The 22,988-nt window shown below is 34.1% G+C and overlaps 2 protein-coding genes across 3 annotated transcripts; one reads left to right on the forward strand and one right to left on the reverse strand.

Moving 5' to 3' along the window:
* Positions 1-733: 733 nt before the first annotated feature.
* Positions 734-7,037, forward strand: LOC111503240 (uncharacterized). Its single transcript, XM_023157493.2, has 4 exons — positions 734-936; positions 991-1,726; positions 3,379-5,665; positions 5,737-7,037. The coding sequence occupies exons 1-3, from the start codon at positions 832-834 to the stop codon at positions 3,642-3,644; spliced, it is 1,107 nt and encodes a 368-aa protein (XP_023013261.1). The 5' UTR covers positions 734-831; the 3' UTR covers positions 3,645-5,665; positions 5,737-7,037.
* A 701-nt stretch (positions 7,038-7,738) lies between these two features.
* Positions 7,739-18,754, reverse strand: alc (5'-AMP-activated protein kinase subunit beta-1). Of its 2 annotated transcripts, XM_074182027.1 has the most exons (5): positions 18,664-18,754; positions 18,374-18,604; positions 13,152-13,444; positions 8,176-8,340; positions 7,739-8,115 (listed from the first exon to the last, which is right to left on the reverse strand). In XM_074182027.1, the coding sequence occupies exons 2-5, from the start codon at positions 18,585-18,587 to the stop codon at positions 7,969-7,971; spliced, it is 819 nt and encodes a 272-aa protein (XP_074038128.1). In that variant the 5' UTR covers positions 18,588-18,604; positions 18,664-18,754; the 3' UTR covers positions 7,739-7,968. The 2 variants fall into 2 exon arrangements, with proteins under 2 accessions (XP_074038128.1, XP_074038127.1); XM_074182026.1 differs by having other exon boundaries at positions 18,374-18,684.
* Positions 18,755-22,988: the final 4,234 nt, after the last annotated feature.

A 22,988-nucleotide genomic window follows, 5' to 3' on the forward strand; every position in this document is an offset into this window, starting at 1 on the left:
TTTTAATTTTTCAAGAAAATTGGGAAAACTAATATAATGATTTTTTTTTGATACAGATGACGGAGGTAGATTTTATTCTCCAAAACGTTGAGCACTCAGTTCTCTTAAGGCAAAATTATTGATTGTGATATGCTATTGATAACGCATTTTTCTACACAAAAAGAATAAAGTGTTCAAGATATCATCAGAGATGAATGATTATTTCAAAAATGTGTTGTAGTTGAGAATGTGTATATTTTTCCTAGCTTGAAACAGTCCCCTTTCGAAATATCAGAATATATATTTCTTGAAACCTTCGATTCAGGACTTTGTTCTTTATTGTTCAAATATGTTATACGCGATTTTCACAAGGGACACGGAGAGGAATGCCACCCCAATTTAAAAATAATGACCTATAACTAAAAATTATTTCAAAATTATTTAGGTTTCAGTTGCCTAGAATAAACAAATTAATATAGTATATTTATATATAAAGTAATACAAATTATGAAATTATGAAACAAGAAAAATCAATTGGCGCTGAGGGGCGGCTTGATTGATTCCCTTAGCACATTTGCTTTTTCAGCTGCAGGAAAACCCGGAAAAACCTGCAGCACCACACCATCTGAAGATCTTGATCTGCCATAACTTCGAATTTATTTTATTTTCCGATAACAGGCCTTCTTTAACACTAAAATATCCCTAATATATTGGTAACAATGTCCACTAAACTCACAGAATAACTTTGTGGTTCGTGATTTTGGTCGAAGTTCAAGGTCAAATTTGTTTATTTCAAGAATTTACAAAAAGTATTTGGTCCTAATTTTTATTTATTATTTATGCATAATTAAAATGAAGGATATCTGCAGAACTTGTCTTAGTTCTTCCACTAAACTGTTTCCAATACGAACTGATGTTACCCTTGTTGATAAAATAGAAACCCTCACATCAGTTCAGGTAAGTTCAGTTAAAAGGAACTCCTCAAATGTAGGCACCAAGAAATATTTGTAGATTTCCCTGGATAACAGCAACTATCCTTCTACAATTTGTGAATTGTGCATAGAGAACTTCAACAAATTCTACTGCTTCAGAGAAGTTGTTGTTAAAGCAGACAAGGACTTGAAGGATAAATGCAACAAAACTTTAAATACTGCTAGAAAAAGATCGAGAACTAGAAGCCATTTAGACAATGATAAGAAAGCTAAGCTTAGAAAACTAGACAAGAAACCTGTCAACAGAGAAAAAGATACGAGTGCAAAGCAAAGAGTAGAGTGTGAGGCTACTATCAAAGATGAACCAGTCGAATTTGATGACACCTGCAGGGAAGATTCCAGCAGTTTTGATGATGACAAAACAGACATCAAAAATGAAATCGAGAATATAAGTCTTAATGATAATGACAAAACTAAGAAATACAGAAAAAAGTTTAAGTTGAGGGAATGTGAAGAGTGCCACTTAACTTTCGCCTCTTATACTGACATGTATAACCACAAAAGAAATGTTCACCTAGCTCCAGGTATTTGCAATATTTGTGGTGTAGTGGTTCGTGCAGATAACTTGAAAAAGCATGTTCAGTCGCACTCGGAGGATCCAATAAAGTGTAAAATATGTGACAAAGTTTTGAAAAACTCTGGTTCTTTGCGTGGACATTTGCTAATTCACAAAGGTCAAACATACACCTGTGAATCCTGCGGAAGGTGTTTTAAAGTGAAGTCGGAGTATCACCGGCACTTGAAAAAGCACGAAGGTGAGTTCCTGATCTATTAGTGAAAATTTTGATGAAATCATCTCAAAGTGCTAGTTTTTGAATATTTTCAATTAGACCTGCATTGATCTGGGTTGTTACTTAACAGAGTTTAATTATTTTTATTTAGATAATTTGACCATAATTTGTTTATAGAGTATGTGCTTTTTTACAAAAACTGTGCACAAATGGAATTAGAGGAAATATTCTTGAACTTATGCAGTCATACCTAGTTAATAGAGAATCATATGTTAAAGTTGAAAACTGTTGTTCTGAGTATATGACGAATGATATAGGGGTGCCTCAGGGGTCTGTACTGGGGCCACTATAAACGATATGCCTGCGTTCTTATCAACAGGATCTGTCACAATGTTTGCAGGCGACTCCTCAGTAGTGGTTACAGTGCAGACTCCAGAGGCACTTCAAAATGCTATTACACACATTATATATTCATTTGAAAATTGGTGTAATAGAAATAATCTCATTTTGAGAAATACACAATAACACAACTATGGATGTTGTATCAACTAGTACCAATACAACATTTCTAGGGGCCTACCTAGATCAGTGTTTGACATGGAGTGACCAACTGCAGCTTGTTTGCAAGAAATTAAGCTCAGGATTCTATGCAATTTTAAAACTGAAGTCTACGGTGAATCAGATGGCTCTTATTGATTCTTACTATGCATTGATTTACTCCCATTTGGCATATAATGTTATTTTATGTGGGGATTGTGTAAATTCTGGAGGAGCGTTCATATGTCAAAAGCGAATTATCCATCTCATTTTTAATATAAAAAATGGAAACAGCTATAATGCCGCTTTTTCAAAGTACAATATTCTAACATTTCCCTGTATTTATCTATATAAATTATCAATATATGAAAGGCAACATTAATAAATTCACAAAAAACTCGGATTACCATTCATATCCTACAAGAAACGCGGATGCACTTTTAGTTACAAATCATAATCTGAAGACATTTGAAAGGTCTCCAGACAACGCAGCTATAAGGATATTTAATAAACTTAAACATCTCAAAAATCCGGACCATAAAAAATTTGAAAAAGAATTAAAAACATTTCTGTGTGAAAAAGCCTATTACTCCATCAGTGATTTCCTGAATGATGATTTTTGATCTACTTGTTGTCTAAGAGTTACACATGTTTGTCTGTTCTTCAGTACTATTAGTGTTTGTGACATTTTATTATATTTTATTCAATGTAAAAGTATTTGACGTGTACATCTATCCTAAGGATGGCTGACATATAGCGGGTGCGAATAAATTATTTTGATTTTTTTATTTTGATTTTGTCTTGTTTGATTTATTTCAATTGTAATTTGTATTTTACTTTCAATGTATTTCACTATTTGACCACGTTCTTCACGTATGTGAAACCTTTATGATTAAAACCTCAAATATCTATCTCTCTATCTTTCAAAGCTTTATTTCTTATTTGTTGACATGTAAATGGTGATTTCCTATCAATTCAGCCTTGTTTTAAATTGAACACTACACAATTCATAAACATAGAATTGATCGTGAAAGACACATTTTAAATGATGAAGAATAAATAATACATGCCGTGAAAAAGCCATTGAAATGAATATTCAATTTCAAACCTGCTTCTGATCAATTTTTTGATGATTCCAGATCCCAATGCACGTAAGGTAATGTGCACATTATGTGGCAAACGAGTCCGTGAGCTGAAACGTCACCTATTAACTCATACTGGAGAGAGACCTCACAAGTGTTCGACATGCAATAAGGGTTTCACCTCAACTAACGCTCTCAAAGTTCATAGGAGACAACACACTAATGAGAAACCTTTCATTTGTGAATATTGCAGCATGGGATTCCATCAAAAAGTGTCCTTGATGACGCACCTTAAGTCGAAACATAGTATTGAGAATGATTGACATATTTTATTGTGTTATGTTTGTTGAATTTTATATTTGAAGGTTTTATTTAATAAACGATGTTTCAACAAGTTTATGAAGTTACTGGTATATCTAAGTCGTCTAGTTGTAAATTAACTCGGTCATGACTGTGCAATGAAAAGTCATTAGACATTCATTTGATATTGTACATTTGTTAATAAATTTGATTTTGAGTGGGGGAAATGTTTTATGCAAATCAAGGTAATTTTTTTATATATCTTGAACTTTTCAAGAAAAGGCAATACTTCAGGTTATTGTGTGTGTGGGCTAGACTAGGATTCTCGAAAAAGTAAATTTAAAAGTAGCCTCCAAAATGATTTTCGGTGAATCCACAAATATGGAGAAACAAAATGAAATATTTCATTTATTTGTCCAAAGGAGATCCTCTCTTGTACCATCACAATTCTTTTTCTGTGATACACAAATAATTGTGGTTAATTTGTAAATAAAAGAGGACCTGTAAATGAATGCATCAATGAATATATATTTTAATTATCCCTACAACTATAGATAATAACTACATACAGAAATATATAAAAATTAAAAAATATAGTGACTAAAACTAAGAAAATGTACGTGAAAACAATAAAATATTTATTGTATGGTGACAAAATTCTTCAGGCATTTTCATACTAACTAAATTCTACCGGTATACTGTTTGTGGTATATCCTGATCAATGAAGAATTTTGTACTTTTTGTATTTTTTTGCCTCTTTTCAGGTTGTTACTGTATGATGTTGAGCGATTTTCAGTCAGTTTTTCTCTAAGAATTCAAATTGAACCAAAAGGCAGACATTTGGCAATGATATTGTTAATAAATGCAGTGTTCAACGTTGGTTTGCGAAATTTCGTTGGGAAGATTTTAGTCTTGAAGATGAACCCTGAAGTGGTCGACCTTCAGTAATCCGGGACGAGGATTTGAGGACCCTGGTGGAGACTGACGGTGCATGGGGTGGCGGAAAAACTGGTCGTCAGTTCTTATGCGGTTTTTGATGATTTAAAGCGTATTGGAAAGGTCAACAAGTGGGTGCCCCACGATTTGAACGATCGACAGAAATTTCCACGTTTCGAGGTATCTTCTTTGCTTTTGCGCAACCAAAACCATCCTTTATTGAATCGGATCGTCACATGTAATGAAAAGTGTATTCTCTACAACAGATGTTCAGGAAAGTAGTTGAATACCGATGAGCCACCCAGGTGTTTTTCAAAAGCGATAACCCACAAAAAAAAGGTTAGGTACTGGTATGGTGGTTAGCGGCTGATGTGATTCACATCTCAGCAGCTGCTGAGAGAATTTGATAAAAGTCAATACAAAAAATGAACTTGCAGTAAAGTGAGTATCATACAATTTTGAACCCAACAATAATTTGCTGAAGTACAATCACTCTAAAACAGAAAATACTGAGGTTCTGAATAAATATGTTATCCTTTATAATCGGTGAATCATCAATGAATATTTTATTTTTATGCACCGAACTGATTACAAAAAATCTTGTTAAAGTAGTTATTTTTTGTTTGTATAAAAGTGAATTGATGGATGTAGTTGCTACGTGGTAGGAGATCATAAAAAATGAGAAATAAAACTTTCATGTTTTTTACCACTTTTATTCGTAACAATTACAATAAACTCAGTCGTTTGAAAATGTCCTTATAAGTGCAGTAACATTAATTACGAATAAAAGTGTCATTTTTCATGTATAAGAATGTATATTTTTGTTAAAAAATGTATTTTTTTTTCCTATGTTTTATTGTTAACGAATGTTCCAAATAAATTTGAAAATATTGAGTTTTTCATTCAAAGTTAAATACTCGCCTCATAAGGTTAATTTTATATGACGTACTAACGTCGCAAAAACTATAACCTAAAAATTCAGTAATCTATTACCTCATAACTGAATCTGGTACGAAAAAGAGTCCATTTCTAGTACTTATAATAAATTTTAACCCAGGAACATCACTGTTTACGACTTAACGAGAACAATCATATAACGACTGTATGTGTATGTATAATCATCTTAATATTCTTTATTGAAAGTAACCATTAATATTTTACTTTTCTGTCCAAATTCAGGTTATGTAATACCTATATGACTCACTCTAGTGAAAATGACTACTGAACCAATGCTCTTATACCTTGGAAAAGTTGATAGCTTTTGTACTGATGATAATGTGGATTCTTCTCCAAGTATACCATATTTTGGCTATGGTTTGTGGCGGTCGCCTGTTTTGGAGTCAACGATTCGTCTTGATTTAGAAAAATTTGTTCTGCATAGTAATGATAAGCCCAATTCAGGGACAATAAATAGAGCAATTTTAAAGGCGTTCGATCAGTTCAAATTACAGGAAAGAGTCAAAATTCTTCATTTAATTGATGTTTTTGAAAGAAAAGATTTAGATATATGGCCAATGCCTTCTGGTTTACCATGGTGTGATATGGGCTATAAAACAAAAGATGCAATACGTGAAGATCCTGATGCCATACGTAGGGTGAGAAAGTTTGCCCATTTACTTAAGAACGGAGAGGTCATTACCTTCCCTGACTGTATAGCTCATTTGCGTACTCATACTTCTGAAGTAGGGCAAACAGAAACACGGGCAGTCTGGTATTATCCTGCTACTGTTACATTTATAGAGGCAATATTTGCTATACCACTACTTGAGAGATTTAAGAATCTGCCAGAAGACTTGAAGCCTATTGCTTATGGATTTGAAACAGCAACTGGTGGGATACAGAAATTACGTGATAGATTCAAAAAACCAGATATTTATTACACGCAAATATATTTTAAAAATTTTGATCAAACTGTGCCAGCCTGGTTGATAAGTTCATCATTTTATATTTTGATGAGTAATATAAACTTTTGTGAATATGAAAGTTATGGAATCCCAGATGCTAGTAAGATGCATTCATTATATATGTTGATTCAAAAATATTTTATTGAAACAACAATTCGGACTACTGAGGGATTGCGATTTCAGAAGTTTTCTGGTCTAGCAAGAGGCAGTTACTTTACTCAGTTGATTGGTTCAGTCGTTAATTTTATCCTAATCAACTGGCTGTCATTAGAGCAGTTTAGAGCATTCCCAGTTGATTCCATATTCTTAGGTGGAGATTCACTAATCTCGTCATCAAAACCTTGGAATCTGGAATTTTGTGAAAAATGTGTGAAAGACATCGGTATGGAGATTGATTTGGAGAGGAGCACGCAGAGTAAAAGTATGGATACTATCAAGTTCCTCAATTTTCAATTTGGCGATGGATAGCTGAATGAAAGTCACAAATAACGACTGCATTATTCTTTACAAAAAAATTAACATATTAAACCTTATCACAGATCTGATCATTTTTATTAAAATATAAGGAAAAAGTAATTCTTGTTCATTATTTCATGTTTTCATACTATCTGGGATATACTTGTTCAAGCTTTGTTTACTAGTAGAAGAAGAGAACTTCTCCCACAAACCTCCACGTGCCTGCCAACAACTAAATTGACATCATCAGTAGATGATTGAGAATATTTATTAAACTTCAACTTAACCTGTTTGTATCTATCTAATGGACTTCCCTTTTCATATTAAGTCGTACATACATGATTTGTTGAGTTCAAATCATTATTTTTATTATTCTTAATCAATTTGTAATGACTAGAATGTTTGTGATGTTTTTTTCTTAATGTTTATATAATGAGAATTTTTCCCTCTTTATGTACTGTGACTTATCTCATGTTGTAAAGCAACCATAAGAGATTTAATGAATATCTATCTATCTATATATCTATCTTTTAAGTTGTGCTAAGTCCCAACAATTTGCAGCAATGTTTATTTATCGTACGACCAACCATTCTGGTCAGTTTGATCTTCCTCTCGAAGATGATCACTTGGTGATCGAAACACGTGTCGAGGTGTTAAAATAACGGTTTGGTGTTGGGAAAAACTCCAGTAATATGCATTCTACTAGCAGCCTAAAAAAAGAGGATCATTTTTACTCACATACTCAATGTTAATTCTTTAGTTGTTCAGTCGCTTTTTTCAAACTTGAAAGACTTTCAGGGATGAAATAAATAAAAACCTAGTTATTTATATGTGAAAACTTTTAATACTCAATTATGTTTATACCAGATTCATTCATAAGTTAGCTTCACAAATAGGGTTTGTTTATCGTATAGATTTCGCGTCACCTCGTTCTCCCAAATACTAATAATAAAATTAATACTACAGTTAATTAGCTTTATCTATATATACACAGCTCACAAAAACAAACCTATCTACAGAAATAATACTACATAAAAATATGATGATAGCGTTAAATTGGTTTATAAAGCAACGTAGTTACATATTTCTTGCGATACCTGTGGGTTGCGCTCAACACCATTACCCCATCTTTGATAGAAAGAGCATAGAGGTGATTGAGCATTACATGGATTGGTTCTGGAAGAAGAGTAGGCTCACACTAAAAAAATAAATAAATATATAAGTAACTGGATTTGCCAAATGCACTTCAATTTCGTACCGATAAGGGTGTATCTTTATTGAGAATAACTTGTAGAAGGTGTGGAGGTAGAATAGGCGGTCCGCTGGTTTTCTCCCAGGGCTTATTTGCCGGTATTTCTTGACCGAATTCTTTCTGGGAGTCGTCTTTGATATTCTCGCTGTCTTTGGCTAATGCTTGGAATACCTTTGCAACAAAAGTTGAGATATTGTTGAAAATATCGAAAATTCTCATTGGAAAAGTTGACAGATATTTTGGATAATAGCTGGATTTTTTTAAAATATTGACAGAGTATTTATTGTGAGATTTTTGCTAAAAAGATTTATAAAAACGCAACACGTGTTTCACTATACAATAGCTTTGTTAGACGTATCTTCACACCTGTCTTATAACCTGAAGAAGCTATTGTATAGCGAAACAGGTGCTGCATTTTTTCAAACTGTTTAGTGATAATCTTACAATGAAGTGTTTAGTGAATACTTTATGGGTTTTCATCAAGTATCAGTCAATTTCATCACGTGTTAGGTATCACAGGTTAAAAGGTAAGACCTCGTTAGTCCTTAGCTCTCACAAGTTTCTCATCTTCTGAGAGTTGTCGTTCGTATGGGGGCGACAGCTGATTAACGGAAAAACAGATTTTAAAACAGAAAGATATTGACACAGCATTACTAAACTAGTACATGTTCAATCTTAATTTTGATATTCTCCCATTTCAGTACTGAAATTGATTTAATAACTTGGGAGTATGATTTGAAATTAATTTGAAAATCAGTCTACTAATTGCAGTCTTTTGACTAATTGGCTGCACATACCATTATAATCAATCAATCAATCAAAATATGCTTTATTGTCGGAAGTTTAGTATTTTATTGACAAAGTCTTGTAGAAGAATTGAATGCATGTCATAAAAAATACAAAAAACAATACATGACATAAAATATAAAAAATACAAACAAAGCAATTTCACAAATGAAACATTAAGAAGACAGATGAGTTTAGGTGAACATTGAAAAGTCAAGTAGAATTTAAAGGTAATCACCGTAGAATTCATGGATCGAAAAATAAGCTTAATAGTAGGAAGGTGATTATATATTTTAATACTTTCATAAATCAGAGAATGTTGAGTCAAGGTGAATTTTGGAATAGGTACATATTTTTACTATTTTGATTTAATATGTATTTGAAGTAGCCACAATCAAATCAGTTTGGAGTATTTTTTATCAAATTAAAGTGTATTTGTAAAGTTTACTTGGATTTGTATTTTTTTAGGTGAGTCAACTTCATGTTTATTGCAACGATATTCAACAGAACTCTAGAATAAAACAAATACTCTTTTTAACGAGGCAAATACTTTACTAACTAAATGTTCATATGAATAAACTGTCAATAAAAGTATGAAATTCCTTTTATTCTGAAAACAATGCCTCAACTAGAACAGATATTAAAAAACAATCCAAAATCTATTGCGGATAGCCATGAACAAAAAACACATACGCCCTAAAACAATACTGTAGTTTGATAGTGTGGCTTCTTAAAACTTGCCTGTAAAACATTTTCATATTTGTCCTTAATTAAAAATGCCTCGCCCAGTATTATTAACGTTAACTGAAAAGGCAGAATTAGTTTTAATCTGTGGTGATGGTTATAAAACAATGAGCGAAGCTGCAAATATTTTCAATGAGCGGCATCCAGACAAACAAATTTGCTATTCAAGTGTAAGTAGAATTTTAAAGAATTTCAAACAGACGGCTCACTAGAATATAAACATAATACGGAGCGTACGAAACCTGTATGCACAGAAGAAAACCAGCTTGACGTACTTCAAGCAGTAGTAGAAAATCATAGAAGGTCCACCCAAGAAATTAGTGATTATACCGGCATAAAAAAAACCTCTGTGAAGCGTATCTTCAAGAAACATAAGTACCATGCTTACAAACCTACATTCATTTGTACATTTCAAGAAAGAGACTATGATTTGAGATATGATTTTTCCATGTGGATTCAGAGTGAAATAGAAGAACATCGAGATTTTCATCGATGTATTCTGTTTGGAGGTGAATCTACTTTTACAACAAATGGGGTTCTATCATCACAAAATTGCAGATGGTGGTCAGATGTCAACCCAAATTTTATTATTGACAACAAAAATCAATACTATCAGAAAACAAACGTTTGGTGTGGTATGTTAAATGATAAATTACTAGATCCGTTTTTTTTTCATCAGAATTTGAATGGTGACAGGTACTTGAACTTTTTCGATACTGAAATAGGAGAGTTTTTGGATGATATGGTATTAGAAGAACAGAAAAAGTTATGGTTCCAACATGACGGATGTCCTGCCCATTCTACTAGAAATGTTTCTCAGTGGCTGAATAGGACATTTCGTAATAAATGGTTAGGACGAAATACCGATCCTCGATGGCCTCCTCGTTCTCCAGACCTTACACTTCTAGATTATTTCTTATGGGGATACTTAAAACAAAAAGTCTACAGAGATCGCCCCTTTAATAATGTTGATGAACTTGAAACTTCAATACAAGTTCATTGCAGAAATATTCCCACTAATGTGTTGCGATCTACATTAAACAACCTTTATTTGCGAACAATTAGATGCATCGAAAGAGAAGGTGGACATAGAAAGAAAGAAAGAAATTTATTCATTCATGGACCAACTACATGGTATCGAACATGTCAACTTATACTTATAAATATGTAAACAAACAAACATGTAAATATACGTTCAATACATATAAACATAGGACCGTAAAATACAGATATATATATACATATATGTATAAATAAAAATGTAAAAACGTATAGATCTACAAGTGTAAAAATGTAAAATTAAAATATAAAAGAATAAGATTATTTACACACAGATATCCACAAAAAAACTCAATCAGCGAAATATTCTTGTAATGTATAATAAGATTTAGCCAATAAGAAATCTTTCAGTGATTTTTTTAATTCGATAGTATTACAGGCCTTCATTAGATTAGGGAGTTTATTATATATTTTTACCCCAGCATAAGTTGGCGATTTTTCAAATGCGGATGTTCTGTGAGTCATTGTTATTAAATTTGAAGCATTTTTAGTGCAATATTGATGGTGGTAATTGTTTTTCATTAGCTCTTTTTTATGCTTTTTAATGTGTAAGCAACTTTTATAAATATAAATGCAGCAAACTGTCATAATCTTTTTACTCTTGAAAATTTCCTTGCAAGAATCACGTGGCTTCATGTTGAACATCATTTTAACAATTCGTTTTTGTGTAACAAACATCCTATTTATTTCTGTAGCATTTCCCCATAACGTGATGTAAAAAGATAGTGCAGAATATACTAATGCATAATAAACTTGGATAAGTATATTCTCATGAAGTTCATACCTCAATTGCAGAATTGTGAAGTATGATTTGGAGAGTTTTTTATATAAACTTTCAATATGCTCAGACCATGAGAGTGATTTATCAATCATTACACCCAGAAACTTAGTGGAGTTATGTGTCTGTAGGACTTCACAATCGATCAAATTGTTCTTATTGAAATATATAATTTTTGTTTTCTGTGCATTAAGCATCAGTTTATTGGAATGACAATATTTAGTCATTTCACTAATACAGAGTTTAACTGATAAAATCATATCCTCCATAGATGACTCGGCTATACCAAATGTTGTGTCATCACATTAATTGGGAGGTCATTGAGAAATAGTAAGAAAAGCAATGGTCCCAGAATTGAACCTTGCGCTACTCCAACATCAACTGAATATCTTTCTGACTCAACACTATCTATTTCTACAAAGAATTGTCTATTTGATAGGAATGAAATGATCCAGTCAAGAATATTTCCTCTAATGCCAATATTATACAGTTCGAGACGCTTCGATAATTTTTATTGTTAGCACCTTTTAAGTTGTTAAGTTACCTACTGTATTTTTCTGTACTATCGCTTATTGGTTCTTTTTTGTCCATGGCTATCCGCGATAGATTTTGACAGTTTATTCATATGAACATTATACTTAGTAAAGTTTTTGCCTCGTTAAAAAGAGTATTTGTTTTATTCCAGAGTTCTGTTAAATATCGTTGCAACAAACATGAAGTTGACGATCACCTAAAAAAATACAAATCCAAGTAAATTTTACAAATACACTTTAATTTGATAAACAATACTCCAAACTGATTTGATTGTGGCTACTCCAAACTGATTTGATTGTGGCTACTTCAAATACATATTAAATCAAAATAGTAAAAATAAGTATCATACGGGGGTAATTCAAAATTTTACAAAAGAAAAAAAAATCGAATAGCAGGCCATGACTTCGTATCTAAACATAACTTTCAATTATAAGCAACTTTTCTCTTCAACATATTTCTATATTTTTTCAAATAAGGGTACTTTACTCTTGTACGAACTTTACATTTTTTGGCCTATCCTGTATGGTGTTTGTCATAAAGCCATTTCAGGTACACTTGGTATAGTTTTGGAACATGCACCAACTTTTGTCAAGAATAAAATTTTCTGAGAAATCGATAATAAAAAAAAATTCCATTTGTTGCATACTTAGTGTACCACACTGTAGATATTAGATTCCATTTTATAGCAAAGCAAACTCATTTTGAAGAAACAAAAAGGCAGCTTTATAATAAATCGATTCTCTTCAATACATTTTTATTTGATGAACCATTATTTAAATCAAAAGGGTATATATTCAGGAGAGATTATTTTTTGAGAAAGAAATTTATTTTGGCCTTCTATTGTACATACGGATCTGCCTTAGGCGCCTATACCCCTTACCGCACTTAAGGCTTCACTTTCAAGCGCCTGAAGTCTTACTTATACTCTTGGTTTCTACCTCCATGGTATATGTACTGTATTTGTTTCCACAGTATATATTTATATTTTTATTAATTATTAAACTAACGATTCTTATATCACTTTTGTGACCTATGGTTAATAAATAATTTGAATCTGTATAAAACAAATACCTCAACATACCTCGAAATCCGATTGTTTGACGGTAATCAAATTATTCTTAGCCCCGCTGTCGTCTTCCACTACTTTATTGGACGGATCATTCTTCCACTCCCCATCGACGTAGAACTTGTACTGGTGTTCCCCTTCCGGAAGATCCACGATGGCCACGAAATCCCCATAACTCTTCACCATAGGGATGGTCTGCCAGTTGGAGAAGGAGCCGCTGATGTAGACGTTCTTCCCGCCGCCTTCCCATCGGAACACAGTGGGGGTGTGCGTGGCCCTGGACGTGGAGGGTTGGGTGCCTTCTGAAACTGATCGGGACCTCGGCATGATGTTTTTCGAATAGTCGCGTCAAGATGTTTACGTACAATTGCTTCGTTATCTCTTGTTGTTGTGCAACGATTTGTTATTCTGATTAGGGATTGAAGCGCCGATGAACTGTATTGATTTATCTAATTTCGAGTTTATCAATCTATCTCTCCGGCTGATGATTATGAGAGAAAAGGCGATTTTCGTGACTGTTTGATGTAGCAGTTCGATCCAGTTAGAAATCACGTATTAGTTGGTAATTTTATCGAGTACTGGGAATTTTTGGTATTATCTTGTTCCACAAATAGATGAGTTGTGATTGACGAGAGCGTGATAATATTATAGGAAAACAAAACATCTGATTGTTAATTCATAGAAAATTGTTTGGATGCATTTCATCACTAATGTATGTCTACAGAGTGAATCAAAGTTCATGTTATCTGTGTCTTTGAAATTACGTAATTTTTATTAAGGCTTCCTAGAGAATAATCATTGTTCGAAATACTTTACTTGTCTGGGATACAGTTAAGAATTTCTATCCTTGACCAAATTGAAGAAAACTTTTCCCATCACCTAATGGTGATCTTCTGGGAATTCCTCAACATAGAATGTCACTCTTCAAGAAATCTCTTCAGTATAATGCCATTACTTGCTAGAACAAGTTACCAAATGTAGTCAAAGGAATCAGAAGCGATAAACAATTTCAGCATGACATAAAACACATTCTAATAGATAAACGCTATTATAGTTATCAACAATTTTCAATGACAAATTCATCGTGAATATACGTTTTATGCATATAACACATGGGCTGAAAAATCCTGGGCATAAGAAAGAAAACGAGTTTTTTTCTGTTCAAAATTGGCTTCAATTCTCAATCAAGATTCCAGCGCCCTCTAACATTTCAATACCACTTTTGTAGAACGATTTTTGCCTCAAAATAGGCCTCAGTTTCAGCAATTACATCTTCATCGGTAGCCAGGCGGTTCGACGTGGGTGCTTTGTTCAGTGACTCGAATTGACTGCCGTATTGGTCGGTGGTTCAAGCCCTAGTCTGAACGATCGATTTTTACTTGCTATTGTCCAACCCGTGTTAGGAATCACACGTTAAAAGGTAAGACCTCGTTAATCCTTAGCTCGCACACGTTTCGACTTCTAAGGGTTGTCGTTCGTAGGGGTGCGACAGCTGGTTAACGGAAAAACATTTTATTTTTAAACAGATTCGAGCGAAATTTCTTTATGTCGAGCATTTTTTTGAGGTCTGTGAACAGCCAGTAGTCGCTGGGAGCCAAATCTGGCAATTAGAGTGGATATGAGAGCAATTCGAAGTTCAATTTATGTAGTTTTTCCATTGTTTTGATTGACTTGTGACACGGCGCGTTGTTTTGATGAAACACAATTTTTTTCTTTGCCATATGCGGTTGTTTTTTTTGCAATTTTGGCAGCACTGTCTTTTACTTGAAATGGGGTCATTTTTTCGAAATTTCGGCCTTCAAACGCTCCAATAACGCTATATAATATTTACTGTTGATGGTATTTTCCTTTTCAAGATAGTCGATGAATAATTCACCACACACATCCCAGAATGCAGGAGCCATAACCTTTCCAGCCGATTGTTGTCCTTTCGGGCGCTTTGGATAAGGTCTAACAGTTGCTCTCTACTCAGATGACGATCCCGAAGTGAAGCGATGGATCCATGTTTCATCCATTGCCATATATCGACGCAAAAATTCAAGTTTGTTATGTTTAAACGCGCCCAAACACTGCTCAGAATCATCAAGACGTTCTTGCTTTTGGTCAACAGTGAGCTCGCACGGCACCCACTTTGAACAGAGCTTCCTCATAGTAAAATGCTCATGAAATATAAAGCCAACACGTTTTTTCGATACCTTTGTTATGTCAGCTAACTCACGCAACTTCACTTCGATCATTCAAAACGATTTTGAGGATTTTATTCATGTTTTCTGGTGTCACTGGACGTCCACTGCGTTCTGCATCATTAGTGTCTCTACGACCACGTTTGAAATCAGCAAACCAACGTTTAATTGTTGTTTATGATGGAGCGGAGTCCTTATAACAATTTTCAAGCCATTCCTTCGCCTGAACGGTATTTTTTCCCATCAAGAACCAGTGTAAAATTAAAACACGGAATCGTATTCGATCCATTGTTTTGAAAATAACAAAAGTAGTGTCACGCTTAGCACAAACTTATGAGTAGAATATCATGAAATTTCAACAGCTTTCTTTTGAGAGTTTTTTTTGTACCTTGGGAGCTGTCTGACTTGTCCATTTAGTCCAAGTCTCCAGAACACACTGCAGCCTCTTAGGCTTATTGCGTTTATTATCCGATCTTCTCATGCTGACCCATTCCATCAGTCTCGTTCCCTGTACTAGTTTGTACAGGGGATACGTACATTCGATTAGCGATTATTTAATTTTTTATGTTGGTACCCTCGTCCCAAACATATGTTCACATTTTCAGTTGTTTAGCATGTTCAGTTTATTGGTGAGAGGCATAAAAATTAGAAGTGTTTTGCGTGTTCGACGATTTTCTACTATCGAAAAAATGGATCAAAGAATTTGCTTAAAATTTTGTGTTAAAAATGGAATTAAATGCTCCAAAAACAGAAAACGCTCAGAAAAATGTTACAAGCTTTCAACAGAAGGTTGAGAAACATCCGATCAACAACCGATGAAAATGTTGTGAGAGTGAAGAAAATTGTTATGGAGAATCATCGAATCACTATTAGAGAAGTTGCTAAGGATGTCAGCATATCGGTTGGCTCATGCTTACCTGGTTTTTTCATGAACTTTTTCCAGGGGGCTAGTGATAATCTTGTAAAACGCGCTTTGTATACTTAGTTATAAGGTTTCGGAATCGCCACATCTCTATAAATCTCGCGTACGCCTCGGCAGGAAGCGGAAAGTCTTAGACTGAATGCTGAAATGAGGCTCTGTTGGGCAGAGAGCCACCTGTTAACACCAGCGGGGACGCCTCCCATTGGCCTGTCGTGGATCTATGAGGTGGCGCTTCACCCTGTGGACGTCCTGGGGCTCGATATTAAAGTCTTATCCTGCTGATCCTCCCCTTTTCTTTACCAACCCTTTACCTGCCCCCCACCCACTCCCGTTTGTGGGAGGGATGTAAATATTGTGTATATACTCTGTACATTGGACCATAGATTTATTCTAGAGAAATAGGCAATAAAGAATTTTGATTTTGATTTGATTTTGGGCATGAATCGTGTGGCAGCGGAGTTTGTTCCAAAATTGCTGAATTTTGACCAAAAAAATCCGTTGCATGAGCATCGCTCAGAAATTGTTGAATGACGTCAACGGCGATCCAGATTTGATTAAAAGGGTGACGAATCACGGGTATATGGTTATGACATCGAAACTAAAGTCCGATCGTCCCAATGGACGAGCCCAGGACAGCCAAGGTCAAAAATAGCACGCCAAGTTTTAACAAATGTCCGATTTTGCTCCACTCTTCTTCGATTACCGTGTCGTAGTCCACCGTCATCACCGACACCGTAATCTTGCCTGAGCCAACATATTGACCAAATTTGCCACCCTGCGACTTTTTCCTGTTCCCAAGATTGAAGAGACCCATGAAAGGACGGCGTTTTGACATGTAAACCGAAACGCTGGCACAAGTGTATTAAATTTGAGGGGGACTACTTCGAAAAGAACAAAATAGAAATTAATAAATTCACCAAATTTTTTGAATAGACCTCGTATATCGAATTTAAATCATACACGTCTTCCAACGTTCCTACACAATAGGATTTTGCAAATTTATGTCATAAAACACCTGCTTCTCTGACTAGTACCATGTCAGATATCGAATTATATCCGACAGAAAACGACCGTCGTGGTAATAGCCAGGAAAGCTGTTTTCCGGTGGGCATTTTCCAAATCCTTATTTGAATTTATAATGGGAGGGGTAAATGTTTCGTATTTATATTTGAAACATTTTTTTCTTGACCGGCAAATGTTAATTTACTCTCAAATCTAGATACGTGATCTGGTGTCCTATCTCAAGAATCATATTCACATTTGTTATTAGTTTTCTATATTATACAACTGAGATTGTAAATATACTCAACCGTCATGAATGGATTGACTTAAGTATCTTCCACATGGCAAGTCCAATTTGAAATCATTTCTGAATATCGGAAAAATCATAGGCCCTAAAATTGACCATTGTGGTACTCCGGATTTTGAACTAATAGAGGATAGATAAATTCAGCCCTCGATAAGACACTGAAGTTCTACTTTTCCTGTATTGCACCTCAAGGCTTACAAATTAAAATGACAAATGTGTAACAGTATAGCAAATTTCATCTATTATACCTATTGACAGACATATTACATTACGTGTAAATTATTATTAACATATACAACGTGTACATTATTATTAACATTACCCAAAGAAATGAGATATAACTATTCTGAACAATGAAATCCTTATCTTATAGTGCACCATAATGTGCTGATGTTATGTATACATGAGTATCGAGAGTTTGATATACAGACGCATTTTACAAAACAATATTTTCATATATAGGCATAAAATGGGACATTTTGAACTCTGCTGGTTGAAACTGCTAAGTTATGAAGATTGATATTTCATTATATAAAAAAAAACTACAAATTTGAATATGCGACTGAAAGTGAAAAAACGTTACATTTGCTTGACGTTGAAAACTATACTCATAGTTCACGTTACTGGGACAATAGGCACTGCTACTGCTTTTTACTGCTGAGAGTGAAAGTATTCTCTCATTTCAAATTCCTACTTCATTCATCTTATCCCTAGCATTTATTCATCTTCGACGGATCTGTCATGCCCAAATTTCTACTACTTTCATACACCAGGAGCTAAGAATATCCATCCTTTCCTATCCCAATAGTTGAGAATCACTCACCTGTGTTAGATCTGGGCCTAGGTTGTTCACGTGCAGTTATGGGTTTGGTGAAATAGGGCACTTCCTCTTCTTGCAGGCTTTGGAACTGCACTTTACCTTCCGGTTTCTTGTCGAACACGAAAGCTTGTCCTTCCTTTATGGGAGAACACGGTATAACCTCGCTGAGCTTATGTTGCCTCTCTCGCGGGGCGCCTGTGCTTCCCGCGTTTCCCATTTCGTAAAAAAGTTTGTCTGAATCAAAGTGATAAATCCATGATGGTCTGCAATCGCAAGTCAATGTTGATATTTACCTTTATTAAGATTCTAACCTCAAAAAATGACACTGACGGATAATAGGATAACAGTGACAAATGGCAGGTGGAAATCGAGGTATGTTCGGTTATTTACATTGGATAACCGGACCGGTTGGTGGTGATCTACAATAAAATTCGATGACCTATTTGAATATTCGGTCTTATATTGGTTCACATTTTTTTGCAGAATTTTACATTCTCACATTAATGAAGACGTTAATCATTCAGATACTACGTCTATCGGACTATTAACACGAAGGTAAATGGTAAATAAAACAATTACAAAATTGTGGGCTGTTTATAATGACTATCAAAAAATATTGTTGTTTGAGCTGGTACAATGAATACATTAATGGTTAACTGACGCTAGTGACAGTGTGTTTAACGAAATTTTTGGCCCCGATTACAGACATTTCGACCAGATAACTTCCTTGTCAGAATGATTCTGCTGCGTTACTGGCCATGATTCCTAGGTGGCCGAGGAGTTATCAACAAAGGTACCCAGAACACGAGGCTGACGATCCACTGACATTAATGGAAAAGTTCACGAAAACGAATAGTTCATCAGAAGAAAATAGCGTAGAAATGAAAAATAACAGTAAAAAATTTTAGTCTTCATATTTCCATTATTGACAAACATCCAAACTATTTCTTTGGTTTCCCTCAGTTTTGCATTGTCGTTAGCGCCCTCTTGTGACATTGGTAGTTTCGAATCTCTTGATAGGCTATTTTTTGATACTAATAAAGATTTGTTCAAATAATAGTAAAGATTCGCTTTTTTCGGAAGTTTTTACAATTCTAACACAGTTTGCGATAAGATGATATAATTTTCCTAGGGATTTCTTATGGATGTTGGAATTTATAGAACCTTGTACTTCCGTAACAAAATAAGATTCGTATTAACGAAGATGTCATTGATTCATCATCACGTGAATTCCCAAAGTTGAAAGTTGCGCTCGTTGAAGATCGCTGAGGTTTTATTTTTCATCTTGAAATTCCTAGCACAGTTGAGAAATTGGGGAAAAAATTAAAGAAATAAAATTTTAATTATTTATTTTGTCTATAATATTTGTAAATGTATATGTGGAACGTATTTGATCCTAAATCATTTGGCAAGGTCATTTTTTATTTCTCAGAAATTTAGAGGCGTATATAGATATACATTATATAAAATTTCTTTATGGAGAAATTATTTACTCTCAGGGGATTTTAATATTGTATCACTTCAACTTTTTGTCAGAAACCCAAACTGATTCAACCGAAAATTATTTTTAGGTTTGTAATAATTTTTATCAGTGACATTTTGCATATACGAATGATTTATTTTTATAATCACTGAATTACGGTATAAGTACTGTGACTAATCGGATAAATAATTTTTATATTAGCATAATTTATGGAAGTTTTTCTTCGATATTATATTTGGACATCTTCAACATTGTAGTTCTGAATTTTGAATGGCAATTTTGAGACAACCTCTATAACGATATGTAAACAAGAAATTATAATTATTAATGCTTAATGAAAACATTCAGAAATTATTCTTGAAGAAGATTTTTTATAATTTATTGTTAAGTGGAGGAAGTTCATCTTTATTCTTTATTCTTTATACTTAAATGGATTCTTTAGTTCAGAACGACCAAAAAAATATATTTTTAGACATATTTTATATAAAATATATGAGTGGCTCATGAAAATAAACTAGTGTATGGAATGTTTTTTGTAGTTTAATTTCACATGTTATCGAAACAAAAAATATTCTCAAAATTAAGATTAGACACATGCAGAGATTATACAGTGCATTCCTTTAATGCCCCCCTCTTTTATTTTTTGAACAAGTCAACTCAAAAAATTGAATTTTGGGATAATGAAATGAATGCATGAATACTTGATTTTGAAGTGAAATTGACAGATGAAACTTCCAAGACGGCGACTGGGCGCCATCTGGAAAAAAAATTTGATCTAAAGGGTGGTCTTGTGACACATCATTTTGAAGTTCCTGACGAATACTTCACAACTCAAGAATATGAAGTCAATATCTTCACCTACTACAAAATGGCGGTACATTTATTATTTTCCTGAAGACAAACACATTAATATCGATATTTCTAGAAATATTCCTTTTTATCTGTCATATGGCAATTCCAACAACCCAATAAGGTTTGTTACGTTATTTTTTGTTTATAAAAACGTCGGTTTTACCAGTAGAAAGGTACCACGTCACCTCTAAAATGGTCACTTCTCGTCCATTGGAAGAAAAAATTTAAGCGATTTTCATTTACGGTGCGACGCGTAACTTTCACGAGACTGAAAGGATTTTCAATCGTACTAATCGTTCCTAATCTTACTATCTGTAGAAAATATTTGAGGGAAATTGTATCTAAATTTACAACTACCGGTAGTGTACATAACAGAACGCCCTCAGGTAATCCGTCCATTCTGGAAGAACAGCAAGTGCAAATAATTGGTGAGATGGTAGTAAATCCTGAACAGTCTACTTAATCCGTCGCGAATGTTTGTGAGGTTTCTCGTTCTACTGTGTGGAGACTTTTGAAGAGGAATATGTATCATCCATACAAAATTAAAATGGTACACCACTGGTACACTGAAGAAGACCCTGATCGAAGAACAGAATTCTGCCAAATCATGACGGAAACCATTGCAAGGCATTCTACCTATCTCCACAATATTTGTTTTAGTGACGAATGCACATTTTTTTAAACGGCAATGTTCACAGACAAAATTGCCGTTATTGGAGTGACACCAACCCCCACGTTTTCCGGGAAACACATACCCAATATCCAGAAAAAATAACGTTTGGGCAGGAATATTGGGAAACCATATTGTAGGACCTCTATACCAGGGGAACTGTATTTGAATATGCTGGAAATTACTGTTGACCCTCTCATCATTGAAGCGAATCCTAATGAATTCGATATGGATATTGTATTCCAACAAGATGGAGCACCACCACATTACTCCAGAAAAGTAAGAAACTATTTGGGTGCTACTTTTCCCGGTCGTTGGATTGGCAGTCGAGGTCCTACAGAATGGCCAGCCCACTCGCCAGATTCGACATCTTTGGAGTTTATTTATGGGGCTATTTAGAGCAAAAGGTGTACGAAACTGAACCTGCTTCAATATTGGATATACAGCAGAGAATAATTAATATTTGTAGATATATCGACGTTACTGTGTTCGAAAATGTTCGGCGTGAAATATCGGATAGGCTGTTCATATGTCAAGAAGTTCAAGCCAACCATTTCGAGCATCTTCTGAACTGATCTCAAGCTTATTAACTCATTATATATATTTGAATGTTAATGTAGTCAGGCAATTATCAAAAGTTCCGCCATTTTGTAGTAGTTGAAGATATTGACATTATCTATCTATCTATCTATCTATTTTCTAGGGTTGTGAAGCATTTGTTAGGATCTTCAAAAAGATTTATCACAAGACCCCCCCTTTCCATTAAATTTTTTCCCAGATGGCGCCCAGTCGCCATCTTGAAAGTTTCATCTGTCAATTTCACTTCAAAATAAAGTATTCTTGCATTAATTTCATTATCCCAAATTTCAATTTTTTGAGTAGACCCGTTCAAAAAATGAAAGGGACCCGTTCAAAAAATGAAAGGGGGGGACATTAAAGAAGTGCACTGTATTATTTGGTTCTACGCTTTATATTAGTTTCACCTGTATGTATGTTTTGTTTGTTTATAACTCTCCTTGCTTGATCTATTCGTGGGCAGATGGCGCTTTATGTAACCTCCTTGATATATCGACATTATTGCATGATCTATTCGCGGGCAGATGGCGCTGTACGTAACATCCTTGATATAATTCGAACTCACTTTACATATATTTATTCATTTGAAAAACGTATTTTTTTCATTAACACGCGCGCCTGCTGCTTTATTCGTAACCCTCCTTTGCGCGCCTGCTGCCTTGGGCTTGGTAGCTGATTTTCAGGCTTCTTCTCCGGAATCGGAAAATATCCGGCTAATTGATCCCAAAGTTTAGATAGAGACTAAAAAACACGCTTTTTCAGCATACTAAACTAAAAAATGAAAAATAAATATAGTTTAAGAAACTAAAAAACACGCTTTTGAAGAACATCGAACGAAAAAGTTGAGAATATTCTTTTTAAATAAACTTAAAACAATAACGATCGATAAATACTAGTACCTATTATTGTGAAAAAAGCGTGGGCGCTTTGAGCCATATTTTTTGTATATCAAGCGGCAGTCGCATTTTTCACAATAATATTAGTATTTTTCGTTCGTTATTGTTTTAAGCTTATTTAAAAAAATATTTTTAACTTTT

This window comes from Leptinotarsa decemlineata, unplaced genomic scaffold (assembly GCF_025532065.1).
Source record: "Leptinotarsa decemlineata unplaced genomic scaffold, Ldec_3_MD MMD2_tig00026328_RagTag_RagTag, whole genome shotgun sequence".
NCBI lineage: Eukaryota > Metazoa > Arthropoda > Insecta > Coleoptera > Chrysomelidae > Leptinotarsa > Leptinotarsa decemlineata.

Coding starts and splice junctions, on each gene's coding strand:
- LOC111503240 (XM_023157493.2), top strand. CDS start 832: ATGAAGGATATCTGCAGAACTTGTCTTAGTTCTTCCACTAAACTGTTT. Junction 937..990: donor AAACCCTCACATCAGTTCAG/GTAAGTTCAGTT, acceptor AAATATTTGTAG/ATTTCCCTGGATAACAGCAA. Junction 1,727..3,378: donor GCACTTGAAAAAGCACGAAG/GTGAGTTCCTGA, acceptor TGATGATTCCAG/ATCCCAATGCACGTAAGGTA.
- alc (XM_074182027.1), bottom strand. CDS start 18,587: ATGGGAAACGCGGGAAGCACAGGCGCCCCGCGAGAGAGGCAACATAAG. Junction 8,341..13,151: donor TCAAACAATCGGATTTCGAG/GTATGTTGAGGT, acceptor TTTGTTGCAAAG/GTATTCCAAGCATTAGCCAA. Junction 8,116..8,175: donor ATAAAGATACACCCTTATCG/GTACGAAATTGA, acceptor TTATTTTTTTAG/TGTGAGCCTACTCTTCTTCC.